Genomic DNA, 17,248 nt, shown 5'->3' on the forward strand with positions numbered 1-17,248 from the left:
ATAAGCATTACAGAAAGTCACGGAGGGGGGGGGGGTTAGACATCGAAAATGTTTTCTTAGAATGTAGTGTTGTGTGAATAGCCTGAGGTCATGTACATTAGAATGTAGTGTTGTGTGAATAGCCTGAGGTCATGTACATTAGAATGTAGTGTTGTGTGAATAGCCTGAGGTCATGTACATTAGAATGTAGTGTTGTGTGAATAGCCTGGGGTCATGTACATTAGAATGTAGTGTTGTGTGAATAGCCTGAGGTCACGCACATTAGAATGTAGTTGTGTGTGAATAGCCTGGGGTCATGTACATTAGAATGTAGTGTTGTGTGAATAGCCTGAGGTCATGCACAGTATACATATCATAGATTGTCTATTTATCTGTAATGTACATCCAGTATTGCAGTGGTAGCTTATTTTGTGATCTGTTTTTACTCTGTCAGTAAGTCGTGAAGAAATTTATTTATATGTTCTAACGGTCAAACTGCTCTTCCAAAAGCTTGTTATACGTGGTTACGCTCTTCTGTAAACACTCAGTGCTGTCGTGGTACCTACCACGTGGCTATCATTTAGTGGAGTGAGCTGTAATGACAAAGCTCGTAGAATGTGAAGTTTAAAGCTATTTTGGAAAGCAGCAAGACTAGAAATATTGTACTGTTGGAAACCATTGAACACGATTATAATACATCAAAGTAATGTTTCAAAGGATTGGATATAATTATCCTCAGCATTGTAACAGGAAAAAAAAAAGGTCAGAGCTATAATACTGCCGAAAAATACAAAGGATTATTATCACTCACCACGCGCATATACAAAAACACATTTGTTATCTCTCTAAGCTGTTAAACCTGCTCAAATTTTGGAAACAGGACAAACACAGAAACAACTGATAACTCACTCTGGTGTATTCAAATCTGCAACGGAAAACTTGATATGTTATCAAACAACTGGTCAGAGGTTCTCAAACTTTTTCTGCTGGGCCCCCTTTGAAAATATTTCAGACTATGACGACCCCCACCACACACACACACATAAAGTACATACTCTAAAATATCCGTTATCGCAATATTTGTTATGATCTCGCGACCCCTTTTCAGAAATGCTACACTAAACAACCTGGATAAGAACGTGAGATGTAAAGTACGCCACGTAACAATCGCTAACATGACCATCAGGAATCGCCAGTGTATTGCACGTGGAATTAACGTGACTGAAGCACAGCAACAGGAGTGCTTATCAGTGACCAAAAACCAAAGATCATGCTTCAAGGCTCCCGTATGAGGTAGAGAGAACTTTCGTTGTCGATATTACCAAAATCAGTAACATTGGGCACTGTTACTCTTCACTGAGAAGTTAAACTTTCTCGACTTTCGTCTGGAGTGTAACAGGTGGACAATATCATCGCAACACCCTTGTATATGGCCGTTTCTGTGGTGGTAAAGTCATAATGTGAGAAAGGTATCAATATTGTTGCATATCTGCTCGTTTGTTAATTTCGGGTATAAATTCTTTCCGAGAAACTTCAGCGAAACAAGTCCTTTCTTAATTAAAACTAGTTTATTCTTTCTCGAAAGTGACTGTGGAAATTCTGTGTATTACAAAGTTGTATAAACTTAACAACCTTTATAACACATGCTATAAATCACAGTGGTTCACACACTTTACTTATGGTGCCTACTGTTCGCTTGACTCAGTTATCTATCTCTTCGATCTCACTGGTTTTCCTCGCTAGGCTTATATACAAAAAAAAGAGGGCATCTCGAATGCACTCGGCCCTTCCTGATCATTCGAGAAATTTCAGCGCACATGCTTCCAGCATCACACGACTTCCACTGTCTGTTGTAACAATATATATATGTATATATATGGGTGGGAGACAAACACACACATATACCACTTTTGTTTATGTGTTTGAAAAAGCTATTCAGGAAAAAAAACTAAGTTTTCTCAATTATAATAGTTATCATCATATATGTCGATTTATATTGTTTGTTTTTTTATAAAATGTTATTCTGAGAAAACTTTTTAAAATAAACTTAACACTAAGGATCATTTCCTTAGTCCAAAAGAGTTACTATACTATCTTTAACATGAGTTTCTTTTGTATTTGACACATTTTATTCTCCATCAGCATTTAACTTGTATGTGTGTATGTCTTCTTTGAAATTATCAAGATGATTTCTAGGTCCTTTTGAGGTTTCTACACTTTGACTAGGTCAGTTGTTACTGGGTGAATTTAAATTTACAGACCTTGATGTGACCATCTTGTTTAACTTTGATTGAAGTTTTACTTCTATTTATTCTGCCAGATTAGTTTTGTTTTCTTATCTTGTTTAACTCTGATTGAAGTGTTACTTTCATTTATTCTGCCAGATTAGTTTTGTTTTCTTATCATGTTTAACTTTGATTGAAGTGTTACTTCTATTTATTCTGCCAGATTAGTTTTGTTTTCTTATCATGTTTAACTTTGATTGAAGTGTTACTTCCATTTATTCTGCCAGATTAGAGTTTTGTTTTCTTTTACATATACCTTCACAGATTGACTTAGCTACCTTCTGTAATCATGACTTTTCATAGCAATTCTCATATTTCTGTGCTTTGTACTTTTGCATGTGTTAAACACACTATAAAGTTGTCACTACACGTGCAGATTTAAAATATTTTACACACAGTTTTGTGACACTGTACTATACTTTTACTGTGAGCTGTATACTAGATTGTATTTAAACATTTATAGTGTACTTGTGTTGACAAATAAATGTTGTATATTTTTATTATCTACAGATGATCTTGGGCTTTCAAAATACCAAAAAGAAAAAGTTGAACTTTTAGTTCATCTCCTGTACAGCAATCCTAGGGTTCTTTATGCTCCTAACAATACAGCTGCTGACCAAATCATTAAAAATGTAAGAATTATTATAAGTTTAGATTAGTTTCATGTTTGTACTCTATACTTTTATATGTAAAATTTACTAGTATACATTCTATATTGTTTAGGATTGTCAGGATTTAAAATAATATAAATATATACTATGTTGTTGTTGGGCTTAGGATTCTTCTACAGTAGGTGTCTGTGATATGTTAGCAATAAATTCAATGATGAACAAACAGCATGCACTTCACTTGTTTTCAAATAATATACATATATTCATAACAAGTTAACGTACGTACAACAAAGTTTTCACACTATAGAGATTATGGACATATCATAAACACTATATGCATAGTTCTCTCCTCCTTGTTAAATATCCACTTAGGCTTATTCAATTACTTTACAATTTCAGTTGACAAGCCAAACTATCTTCTCTATTTTTGTTGCACTAGTGTTCCCTGTGATTCACTTACAATTGTGGCACAAGTTACAGTAATCGTTTGGTCTTCTTTCTTCTGAAGATCCTCTGTTCCTTTTGTCAAAGTGCACTCAGGCTGATTCGATTACTTTAGAACCATGCTTTAATTTCACTCTAACATATTGAACATTACGCTTATCACTTCTATGATACTTAACTTCATGACAACTTTATTCTCTTTTGCTATTATCTGTCTGCTATTCCTGCTAATCTCATGTTATTTATATCTTTATCACTTAATCATCTGTCCGCCTTCTATATTCTCGACGTCAGTGCATTGTATGTGACATTCGATATTCTCAACATCAATGAATTATTAACAAAACCTTCTACAATCATCTGCTTTTAACTCTTATTATGAAAAAAACTAAACAATAATAAATCTTTCACTCACAAAACTAAATTAATCAACAATAACTAAACCAAACAGTCTTTTATATCATGACATATACCTCTCTTCAAGATAAAATATTTACAATATTTTTTTTACTATATAAAAGGACTGTTCTTAGTTCATACACAAAATCTGCTCATACAGTCTGCTCCAACATTTGCACTTCCTTTGTATGTCTCTCCTAACATAGGGTCTTCAGTGGGGCTTTTCCTTAACAGCATCCCTCATCTTCATCTTGACCTTGTGTTGTCTATATTTCCTAATCTATCTGTATGCTGACACAGTAGATTTTGTTCTTCTTCCCTCTTCCTATCAGTCAGTTTCACACTCATGTTCACGTCTTTGTAGGTCTCATCTCTACACAGTGCCCTTAGCTTAGTAGGTCCTTATCTTCTATAATGAAATCACTGTCTTCGAATTATGCTTCCTGTACTTGCTTGTGGGACTTCTCGATAAGCGAATAATACTGCTTGCAAATACCTGTCCCAGTCATGTGGTCTCTCTTGGCACATCTTCTTGGCAAAGTCCATTACATTTAGGATTGTATGGGGTGTAAAGAGTAGCTGAGTACTGATGAGTCTGCACACTTCTTTCATCTGTTCTGAAGTAAACTGGGTCCCTCTATCACTCAGGATTTCTCTCGGAAAGCCTACTCTGCAAAATATCCCCAGGAAGGCTTTTGCTATTTTCTCTGTCTCTATCTTCGCCAGTGCTATTGCTTCCGGATAACATGTCACATAGTTGACTACTGTTAGCACATACCTGTTGCCATTGTCAGACACAGGCGCCAGTGGCCCGATCAAGTCCACAGCTACTTTGCTGAATGGCTCTTGTATGAGAGGCATCTCTCCCAATGGCACTTTGGCTACCTTCCCTCTAGATATTGTCCTTTGGCAGATGTTACATGACCTGCAGAATCTACTCACATCTCTGATGACTCCCAGCCAATGGAAGTTACTGGTGATTCTGTCTGCCATTTTTTTGTTCTTAGGTGTCCTCCCACAATTGATTCATGAGCCAACTTCATCACATGAGTCCGGTATTCTGTTGGTACTATGATCTGTTTAACTTCCCCAGTATAACTGCCTTGATAGATTTAGTATAAAAATCCCTTCCAGTGCCCTATTCTATAAGCACCTTTCCCTATTGTTTTGTGCTTTACTTTTTTCTGGGCATTGTCCCAAAGTTTTTGCAGTGAAGGGTCTTTCTTCTGTGCTTTCTTCAGTACCTGCAAACCTAAATTCGGGATATTGCCTTTTGACACTTGCAGGAGCTTGACGTTCTGTTTGCTCTTCTTTTCTTGAGCTCTGGTGATGACAGAAGATGCTTCATCAATCTTCTTTCTGTCTAGTTTCTCAAAGTTTTCTAATACTGGTATCTCGTGTATTGGTTCCTTGATACACATGGCCTCAAGGTCTCCTACATAATATGGAGTATCCAACTTTATTTTTGCTATGAGAAATTTTCTCACTGTCCCATCAATTAGCACACACAAATGTACCTTGCCTCTCATCTGATCATTGGATACTAAACTGGTTCTCACTGCTGCACTACTGCACCCAGTATCTCGAAAAACCTTCACTTTCTTGTCCCCAACACAGCCTTCACATATTGGCATATTATGATATGTTGGCATCTCTTGATATTTGTCACAAGCTCCCATCACTGTTGGCACTGTTGATCCGTTTGCTAATTTGAATTGACCATTAGTCGTGCACTGATCAATCACATTTTCTTCTATTGAATTTGACAAGTAGTCTTGATTCACTTTCTTCTGGCAGCAGCATCAATAGTGCCAGTCACTCTTTTCTTGCTGCTTACCAGCACTGTCTTTGTAAATGGCTCCAGCTTCTTTATGTTGAAGTTTCTGCTATTGTTTGCTGGTAATGGACTTGCACTCCTTTGCAATGTGTCCCATTTTATAACAAACATAGCATCTCTTTTCCCTTCTGTCTGTTAACCTCCTGTCACCTTTGGTGAACTCCTGCTTCTGGTAAGCCATTACTGGTTTCAAATTTAACTGGACATTCTTGAACTTGCCAGTTACACTACCTCCATGGGCTTCCATATACTGTTCTGCCTGCTTGATCATCTTGTCTACATCTTTTTGTGCTCTCTCCTTTAGGAACAGTGACATGGTCATGAACTGTTCATGTACTAATAGGTCTGCCAATCCTTCTAAACTATTTTTACACATGGCCATGTCAGTCCATCTGTTGAAATATCGCCGCAGATGTGCCACAAACTGAAATACAGTTTCTACAAGGTCGGGTTTGACTCCTCTGAACTTCAGACAAAAACCTTCTTCAGTAAGTTCATATCATTTCAGTAAAGCTACTTTTAATTTGTCATAATCCATGGCATCTTCTGATGTCATGTCTGTATATACTTGTAGCCCTTTTTCTATGAGAAGTGTGGTGAGACAGATTGCCCAGTCACCTTTGTCCCAGTTCTGACTTTGGGCAAATCTTTCATATCTCTCCAGGAAAGCATCCATGTCATCTTTATGTTCATCAAATGTGGGCAGCTTAGGTTGGCTAGCCCTGACTCCATCATCATTCTTGGGTCCTTATTCCTTTGGTGGAGTGAGTTTTGCTATCTCAATTTGTGCTCTTATTCTTTGGTGTCTCCTCTCTCTCTTTTTTTTTCTTTCATAATTTGTATTCTCATTCTCTCTATTTCTAGTTTCTCCTTTCTTTCATTTTCTTCTTTCAGTGTTTCTCTTTCTTCTTAATTTGTCAATTTGTCTCATTTGTTGCCATTCTTCTCTTCCCAGTTCTTGTTGTTTTTTAACAAATTCTCATAATTCACTGTCTTTTAAACCAAGTTGAGATCCTCTTTCTACCCATTTATCAAAATCTGTTAACATGGTTATATAGCATAATTTTAATCTCTGCACTATTTTCATTACTACTACAGTTGTGCGTATACAGGTAGGCCTACTTATTTCTGCTGTCGTTCATGTTTTATTCTATCACTTTTTACTACTGTATAATCCTGGCTGTGGCTCGCCAATTGTCAGAATTTAAAATAAATTATGTATATAACTTCCTTTTTTGCCAATTGTCAAAATAAAAATGCTTTTAGTTATATTTCTAAATATATACTATGTTGTTGTTGTTGTTAGGCTTAGGATTCTTCTGCAGTAGGTGTCTGTGACTTGTTAACAATACAAGATTGATACAAGGGGTGGCATGGCTTAATGGAGTGTAGGTTAATTCACCTGAAGTGGATACAAGGGGTGGCATGGCTTAGTGAGTGTAGGTTAATTCACCTGAAGTGGATACAAGGGGTGACATGGCCCAGTGAGTATAGGTTAGTTCACCTGAGGTGGATACAAGGGGTGACATGGCCTAGTGAGTGTAGGTTAATTGACTTGAGATTGATACATGGGATGACATGGCCTAGTGAGTGTAGGTTACTTCACCTGAGGTTTATTCATGGGATGACATGGCCTAGTGAGTGTAGGTTAATTCACCTGAGGTTGATACAAGTGGTGACATGGCCTAGTGAGTGTAGGTTACTTCATCTGAGGTTTATTCAAGGGATGACATGGCCTAGTGAGTGTAGGTTAATTCACCTGAGGTTGATACAAGTGGTGACATGGCCTAGTGAGTGTAGGTTACTTCATCTAAGGTTTATTCAAGGGATGATATGGCCTAGTGAGTGTAGGTTAATTCACCTGAGGTTGATACAAGGAATGACATGGCCTAGTGAGTGTAGGTTACTTCATCTGAGGTTTATTCAAGGGATGACATGGCCTAGTGAGTGTAGGTTAATTCACCTGAGTTTGATACAAGTGGTGACATGGTCTAGTGAGTGTAGGTTAATTCACGTGAGTTTGATACAAGTGGTGACATTGCCTAGTTAATTAGTGATCTGAACTAATAGTCGAAAGGTTGCTGGTTCATATGTAACCTATAACTTGTCATTTGTGTCCTTGAGCAAGATACTTTACCTAAAATTTGCTTCAGTATCTGCTGAAAAACTGTCTTCAGTTGATAGCTGGAGATTAACCTGCAATGACTGATATCCTGTCCAGGGGGAGTTTGAAAACATTCTCATCCACTTGTGCCACAGCAAACTAGACTTAAGCATCAACCCATATCTTTAATTATATCAAACCTGGTATGTTGAATTGACATGCATTATATAGTTTTATTGTGTTGTGAAAATAAGAACTGTTGGAAATAAATTGGAACTGAAGAACGACTTTCACAGATTCTATAGATTCTTCAAATATCTTATTTTTATATGTGTGGTTTATATGAATTCACAGCTGTGAAATTTTGAAAATATTTTGTGATTTTATATAGTTTTTAATTGAAAATGCTTGATTTTGTTGTAGATTTTAATTACTGATTTTTTTGTCATCCTACATTGTTTTAAAACTATTATAAAGGCTTTATTGTATAAAACTAGAAATTTTGTCTTTGTTTTGATATAAAACACGTGCATGCAGTTTCACTGTATTTACGATCACTGGAGCACAATATAAATAATTTTTTACTATATTGAAGTTATAAGCAAGCTAACTTTTTAAATTATTCATAAGAAAGTGTAATTTAATATATGTAATAAGTTCTAAATCCATTGTATATTCATTACATGTATTTTTCTGTATTTCTTTTTAGTGATTTTGTTTTTGCCCTTTCAAGCAGTTACTTAGGCTGATAATTATTAATATAAACAAGGCCTAACACAGAAAAGGCCTTGTTGATGAAGCAAAACTTCAGGTGGTCTTGGGTTGTGCAACATCATAATTAAAGTGAACCATAAAGTGATAGATCAAGCTTTAAAAATATAAATCAGGACTGTAATTGTAGCATAAGTTATTTGCATACAGCCTTTCTTTTAGCAATAGATCAAGCTAAGCTTTAATAATTTTGTTCTGATTCCTGTGTGAGTCTTTGCTGAATTGGCAATCAAATTTGTTTTGGGAAATTTTAATTAAGTTTCAGATATAAGATGTATTTCTAAACTTTGGTGTCTTTTAATGATATCTGTGAGTTTCACAAGCCACTGTAGTAGTAGTTTTGAGTTTACCTTGACCAGTAGTCAGAATCACCATAAATAAAGCAAGATTGATTCATTTTAAACAACTGTTCAAACTTTCTTTATCCCCAGTCAGATGAAAGAAATTCCTTGAATTACTGATGGGGTCTAAATGGTTTCCATAGTTTCTTTTTGTTTGATTTTTGTGTTTGTGGGCCTTTGACTTTCCTGGTTACAGGATATCTAATTATATATTAGACATGCTTGAAAAATTTAACCCTTCCCCTGTTTTTGGTCATTTATGGGCACTTTTTTGAGTACTTTTCCAACTAGGTATGAGTGAATCATATTCTTCTAGTATTATTGAATGAACATATATAAATAATTAATAAAAAACAAATTATATTTATCCTAGGTTTACATTTCCTTTTGAGTAAAAGTAAATTAACCTGTCATCAATCATATTCATTTTAAGTATCACATGTGGTGCTCATATGAAGCTGTTTTCTAATCTCATACGTTAAACCAAAACAACCTGTTCCTATGCCATGTTCACAATTGTCAGCTGCATATCAACTCAGTATATTTGTGTATCACATATGATACTCGGGCACTGTAGCATTATGTCTCATAAATCATGTGATGCACGGGATGGGGATAGGGTTAAACAAAATGTTATCTGTATTGTAATTAGTCTAATTATAGCAAAGATCATGCATCCAGTTGTTTTGGCCATTTCATTATGTTCTATGTTGTAACATGCAAAAACATAAAATTGTGCACTGAGATGCAATTTGTGGACCTCACCAGTAGTGAATGGTAAACAACAAGTTTGTAATATGTGGACCTCATTGGTAGTGAATGGCAAAAAAACAAGTTTGTAATATGTGGACCTCACTGGTAGTGAATGATAAAGAAGTTTGTAATATGTGGACCTCACTGGTAGTGAACGATAAAGAAGTTTGTAATATGTGGACCTCACTGGTAGTGAACGATAAAGAAGTTTGTAATATGTGGACCTCACTGGTAGTGAATGATAAAGAAGTCTGTAATATGTGGACCTCACTGGTAGGGAATGATAAAGAAGTATGTAATATGTGGACCTCACTGGTAGTGAACGATAAAAAACAAGTTTGTACTTTGAGTATTAATTAATTTCAACAAGTTACTCCAAGCACCTCACACTTACCAAATTTATTTTTTGATTATCATTACAAGTATTGGTTTGTGGTATTTTTTCAAAATTAAAAATTCTAATATATTCCATCTGATTAAGAGGATGGTACCATTTTCAGGTCAACTCTTCTCTGAGAAAAAAATATCTCAGAAGATATATGACACCCATATTGACCATAAAAATGTATGTAAGTTCAAATATAAATTGTTGTTTTATTTAAATAAATAAGATGTGTGTATTGAGTGTTCAATTGTAAGGATGAGAGAGATTAAATATTTTTGATTTTTTTATTTTTAGGCTAATGAGACTTTTGAGCTACTTGATAGTGTCACCCAATATGCTCGTAAGATGCTGAATGTGTCTGAAGAAATTAGGGCTTACCTGGCAGAAAATAGTACAGTGGAATCATTAAACGTCTTGAAAGAGGTTGTTGTTATTGTTATCTGTTTTTGAATTTTATGAGAATTTCAAGATACTTTGAAATTTTGAAATAGAACATATACCTTATATTGCGGCATATAAGTTGACTCAGTCTATAAGTCTCCCCCCCTCCCCCAAATCTAGGTCAAAAAATCCCTGAATTTTCTGATCACCGTCATATAAGTGTACCCATCAAAATTATACAGAAAGCCTATATATTATAAATATATTTCTAATGAGAGCTGAATATTTACAGAGAAAGGTTTATATACAGTTTATTTCACAGTATTGACAAAATTTAAAATCCATCAAAGTCCTCATCTTCAGAATCTAAATTGCCAAAATATTCCATGAATTCACTTTAAGTTATCTGATCATCATAGACATTGTTTACCTAAATGGGATCATTATTTTTCTCAGTTGTTGGACAGGCATTATTTTAAGTTGTAGGACCAAATTGTGTTGCTTCATGAAACCATCTCCAGTGAACACGAAAGTCAAAAATATTTCTCTTTTTGGCTCATGCCTTGACTTGTACCATAATCTCATTTCTTGTTACAATCAGACCAAAATTACGATTTTTGTCCACCCATTTCACAAGGTCTCTTTCCAGTTCAGACCAGAAACCAGTTTTTTTGTCGCTGAATAGCACACTTTGATCGTGATAGATTTTTAATTTTCACTTTCTATTTCACAACCATGGATGAATTTTTCATTTATGCCAAACTCCCTACTCACATCACAGTTGTTTGTCTATTCGTATCTCGTACATTTTGGAGGAATTTTGATGTTCAGTTGTTGAATATGACAACTAGAATGCACGTTGCAATCTTTATAGAATTTCAAACAAAGGTTCTGCATGAAGAGTATTATTCAGTGTGTTTAAATAGATGAATTCATTCAATCTCAAGGCTCCACTGATGATAGACAATTTTTCTACATTTTTTTGTATCTGTTGTATAAGTAGAGTCCCCTTTTTTGGAATAATATTCTGTCATAAAAAAAATTGACTTATATGCCATGATATATGGTAGCAATATCATTTTACTGATAGATGTTCTTAAAATATTCAGTTTGCAGTTTATGGGTTGCTGCTTTCTTGTGTCTTATTGTAAAATAACCAGACAGGATTGTTGAATACTAAAAACAGTTAGTAATAAAAAAAAACAGGCTAAAATGAAAGAAATTTGTTTGTTCCAGTTTTGGAAAAATAACTTTTAAATAAGTTAAGATATCTTTGACGCAGAGTAATATTTGTATTCGTGAACATTGAAGCTTGTAAAAGTGTGATTTAGGCACTGGAGTTTTTATAGTTTGACTGGGTATTAAAGTTTATATATAGTCACCACATGTGTTGTTATATTGTAACTTTGTACTGAAGGGTGTACATTGCAACTAAATATTGAAGTTTATGATTAGAAAGCTTTAGACATTCAAGTGAAATGTCATTAATTACTTGCCTTCTGTATAGGGTATACTTTATGTCTACTTCTCTTCCCAGAGTTTTTATTAACTGAATTCAATTATATATATATATATTTTATAAAGTTTTTTTGAATAAGATATAAAAATCAATCAATCAAATATAGAAGAAAAAAAGGTCATATTTCATCAATTTCCCAATTTTCTCTTTTTTCTTAGGAATACAAAATCCATGATCAGAAAAGGGTTAAACTTTACTGCATATAATCTATTGTCAGGATGATAATATTGTAAAATAAGTTAATATTATTAGCAAAAGGTTGATAATAGCTGATTAAACAGTTTTTTTTGTAGAGGGATTTTAATATATGATGTTTATATGTTGTCAAAGTTTTTTATTGTTTGAGAGAACAAAAGTATTAAAAACTGTAACTTGATATGAAGCTATAAATTACTTTGAACATTTACTATGAATATCAGAGGATGTAGAGAAATTGGTATAAATGTTAATTGTAAAACTATTTCTGTATGAATATTTGAGAAAGTAATGAGTTATAATTTAATATGATTGTCTATTTACTGCTCTTATTAAATTTAGAGCTCAATTTCTAACACTAATCAGTGCTTAACTATTTTGAAATGTACATATAAATATTTAGGTTAATTTAACAAATTGTGAAATTAATTTTGGATTCAGAAAGTATTTGTTTGAAAATACAAATTGTAAAATTCCTTTAATTCTTACTCACCATATGAGATAAAGTTTAATCAGTATGCTGGCAAAAAAATTCTAGTAAAGACGACAATCTTGAAGAATAGAAACAAGAAAAAGAATAAATATGGAGACCAACAGTTTCTAGGATTTTCAAACTAAATTTTACTGTCTTAAATTATTAAAGAAAATGACACCAGAAATTGCATTTGCAGTGTTGATGCAAAAAAAGTTGATTTTGATGTGGATTTTTTTTTCCTTTTTGTTTAAATTCTGATTTTTTAGTGTGCAATTTCTACATATTTAACAAGATTTTAAAGATAAGTGGGATATGGGGGTCAAAATACAGTTTATAAGAACATTCCAGGTCCCTTGCTGCCTTTTGAGTGATTTATTCCAGTGTCAATTGTGCTTGATATATTAGTTCCTGATACTGCAACTTCCACTGTAGAAAGCTTTTGCAAAGGATGCTGTGGTCAAGTTGTGATAGTACATCTTAAATTTCTCACAGATCTTGGTAGTATGTAGATGTTGATATCCAAAATCAAATTTAAAAACCAAATGCACTGAACTTCATGGGTGTATAGTTAAGTGATTCTATACACATGTCAGAGAAGAGGACAGAATAAAAACTGGCTTCGTAGTTCATGGTATGTAGAAATACTGCTGTGGATTGAGACATGTTACTTGGTAATGATATTGTTGTAGCCCTACCTTCTTGGTGTCCTCACCGTACAGTATAGGAAGTTTTATCTTATGTAACAGATGCCATTATGCTCTCTGAGAATAACTGGATTTCATTTTTGCTTTACTATGTATTTTGTGAAATTTAGTTTCATATCATATGAGAAATCTCTGGTTACCATAAAACCCAATAGAAAATTTTTTGCATTCTCTGTATCATTTCGAAAAATCCTTATCAACTCATTATCAATATCAAATCATCGTTTTTCTTATTGTAGTCATTTAAGTATACCAAGATCCTGTCCATTATTGCAATAAACCTTCGTGTCTTAAAAGCAAGATATGTTTTTATACAAACTCTTTTTTTTGTCATGCTCATGTTTCTGGGAAGCAGTTTACCCTTTTATGGTTTATTTGTAATGGAAAGATCATTGTGAAGTATCTTGGGCACATTTTATTTATGCAAAATTGCAGTTTACCCTTTTATGGTTTATTTGTAATGGACAGATCATTGTGAAGTATCTTGGGCACATTTTATTTATGCAAAATTGCAGTTTACCCTTTTATGGTTTATTTGTAATGGACAGATCATTGTGAAGTATCTTGGGCACATTTTATTTATGCAAAATTGCAGTTTACCCTTTTATGGTTTATTTGTAATGGACAGATCATTGTGAAGTATCTTGGGCATATTTTATTTATGCAAAATTGCAGTTGCCTTCTAGTAAAGTTTTTTTATGGCACTAGTAGCTACAGTCCAACATGAGGCAAGATGTTCTGTAGGTGGTTTTACACCATCATATGGATGTGTTGGATCTCCTTTGCAAATATCATTCACTGTATTTTAGATATTGCTCTTTTCATGGTTCTGTTATTTTACTGTATGAAAATTCATTGTTTACAGCTGTGACATGTTTCTCCAACTATAAGTAATGATGATGGAATTGCACTGGGAAGTGGTCAGCAATTCACCGTGAATCGAATACACACATTACTTATGGCGTAAGCATATCACGGCATTACTGCTGTGATGACATTAAAATATGTAATTCAGTCTTATAACATGAGGTTTGTCTTCCATAGCAGTTATATGTTAAAATGTTTTATTTTTAAATCATGTTTGCATGTATAAAAAGTCTTGTAACTCTTTCATTGTTTTTTAATTTGTTAGAGTAAAGCAATCAAAAAATTTATAATGCTAAATTTGCTCTTTTCTTCAAAGATTCGGCAGAATTTGAGACACATTATTTCTATCTTGAATGTGACAAATCCAGAAGCTTTGGATTTTGCTAATGATTCAATAGTGTCAGATAAAAAAGATCTTCTAGCCCAATTAGACATAATAGACAATGCTGCCTGCAGTTGGATTTCTCTGATGTCTGGCATCAGTTTGAACATTTTCAAGGGTTTTAAAGATGAAGCAGATTTGTTGTTGTACTTCAAAGAAAAGCCTACTTTGACAATGTCACTGTATTAGCAAGTAAGAATGATTTGTTCACGAAAATTGGTTTCTTAGATAAAAACCTACTTTGACAGTGTCACTGTATTAGCAAGTAAGAATGATTTGTTCACGTACATTGGTTTCTTAGATAAAAACCTACTTTGACAATGTCACTGTATTAGCAAGTAAGAATGATTTGTTCACATACATTGGTTTGTTAGATAAAAGCCTACTTTGACAATGTCACTGTATTAGCAAGTAAGAATGATTTGTTCACGTACATTGGTTTCTTAGATAAAAACCTACTTTGACATTGTCACTGTATTAGCAAGAATGATTTGTTCACATACATTGGTTTCTTAGATAAAAGCCTACTTTGATAATGTCACCTGTATTAGCAAGTAAGAATGATTTAATCTTAAAAACTCACAATTTTTAAAAAAACAACGATTATTTTATAAACAATTCTATAAAAATGAGATTGTTTACAGTCTCCAAATTACTAAAGTACAATAATTTACTGTACAGGATAAAAAAAGTGGTAAAAACCCTAATGAAACTGGAAAACAATCTCGTACACTACATGTTTCGACGTATACTACTGCGTCATGCTCAGGAGTGTAATGTTTTGCAAAAAATAACACTTCTTTATACAATTATCAAAATGCAAAATTACATATTAAAGAATTTCACGCCATCTGCTGACAACATTTCCATCAGGTCCATCATCCTTATTCAATAATTTAAGTTTACTTTTTTTTTACATTTAATTATCTCAATAGATTCACATATATTCATACCAATTAAATTTCCAGGTTGTGCTAAAATAAAAATTTTGTCCCATTGAATTGTGTGATTAGTTTCACTACATTTTCTGATAAAGGTGAAATAGTGATATTATTATTTTTAACATTTCTTTTATGTTCATTCAGTCTGTATTTTAAATTTCTTCTAGTTTGCCGTATATAAACTTTTTTACATTCACATAATATTTTATATATGCCAAATTTTTCCATTAAATAAATTTTATCTTTAGTTGTATTAAGATTTTCGCTGACTTTGTTTATCGATTTGTATATCAGAAAAATAATCATATGTTTTTAAATTTTTTCATTATATGACAAGATAAACAAGGTATATATGATAGTACTAAACCATCTTTCTTCTTTTTTTAAGTAAATGGTTTTAACTTAATATTTTTATCCATATTTCTTAGTTTTATGACATCTCTGTCAACAACATCTAGATTAAAACTTCTTTCAGCTGCTATGTGCTTAATTAGCAATAACTCATTATTGATATCCTGTTTACAACATAATTGGATAGGGTAGGATAGGATATTAAAATGTTGCGATATAGTGCTGTTTTTCTGAACAGACTTTCTTTTAATAACACATTTTATTAGACATGAAAAGATTAAGGGGAGTATAGGATTGCAATTAACCAATCTGTTTATAAAAAGAAGACTTAAATTATTTTTCTAAGTCAGTAATAAATAGTTTTGTGTTTAATTATTTGTTTTGTAAAGATTTACATGTATGACTTGATCTATTACACATCATGATGTTTCATAAAATAATATTGTTGTTGCAACTGTAGGTGTAATATTTCAAATGAAAAAAGATGGCTCTCTCCCTAACCACATGATCTACAGAATCAGACAAAATGCTTCTTTCACTCCAACTACAAATCTAGTGCGAAACCGGTTCTGGTTTCCTGGGCCAAGGAACTGGGGTTATGGTTACTACCAATTTGGGTTTGTGTGGATACAGGTGAAAAATATTTTCTTTTTTTAACAAAGTATTTTTTTTTAAATATGTTGTTTATTGAAACTACATAAGCATATCTACAGTCTAGTGATAAGCCATATTAAGGATTGACAATTTAAAGATTTCAAGTAATATTATTAGATAGCTTATATATTTTATACTTCATATTTCTGTGCGAGTAAAATATCTACATTATCCACTATAGTAAAATAATATAAAACTAAATATAATCACAATAATTATTGTCCTTTTATGGGTTATGGTTGAAAATAATTAACCAAGCTTCATGAAAGTTAAGACAAGCTTAATAAATAGTATTTAGTTTCAATTTTGAAAAATTCATATAATTTGATGTAGTTTTTCTATCATTTTTTTTGTAGGTGGAAACTTATAAAATGTGAGACTTTTTTAAACAGAGCATAAAAGAATATTTCATTTCATCTTATTTCAATGTTTTGATGGTTGATTAGAAAGTTCCAGTTTAAGTATCTAGCCATTTTCAACTTGATTTTTCATTAACACACTTTTTAAATTTTATTTTTCTGATTGCACTTTTTAGTATAAGTCATAAAAAAAATAGCATAAGTTAACAAAGATTTATTGATAACCTAAGACCTGACCAATTAAAATGAAGTCAGGCTTGGTCACAATATTCTTGTTCAAAATCAGTTTTGTCAAATAAATATACTTTGTTTTCAATAAATTGTAAGGCCTTTTGTCTATTTGAGTTGTTTGATCATATACAATAAACTTAACAATAATATTCAATAAATAAGGATTTAGTCATCATATTGTTACCTCTCCGTTTGTTAATTAACTTTCCGTAACTTCATTCCGACGAAACTTTAGCGACGCAGTCCTTACTTAATAAAACTGGTTTATTCTTTACGATAC

General features: G+C 32.9%; 1 protein-coding gene across 1 annotated transcript in view; it reads left to right on the forward strand.

The window, feature by feature from the left end:
• The window catches only part of LOC106462775 (ATP-binding cassette sub-family A member 2-like), a 112,901-nt gene that overhangs the window by 7,394 nt on the left and 88,259 nt on the right, over positions 1–17,248 (forward strand). The window contains 5 exon segments of the mRNA XM_022390112.1: positions 2,775–2,896; positions 10,204–10,332; positions 14,367–14,580; positions 14,583–14,624; positions 16,185–16,357. Of these exon segments, the coding sequence (XP_022245820.1) occupies positions 2,775–2,896; positions 10,204–10,332; positions 14,367–14,580; positions 14,583–14,624; positions 16,185–16,357 (680 nt within the window).

This window comes from Limulus polyphemus, unplaced genomic scaffold, assembly GCF_000517525.1.
Source record: "Limulus polyphemus unplaced genomic scaffold, Limulus_polyphemus-2.1.2 Scaffold1246, whole genome shotgun sequence".
NCBI classification, from domain to species: Eukaryota; Metazoa; Arthropoda; class Merostomata; order Xiphosura; family Limulidae; genus Limulus; species Limulus polyphemus.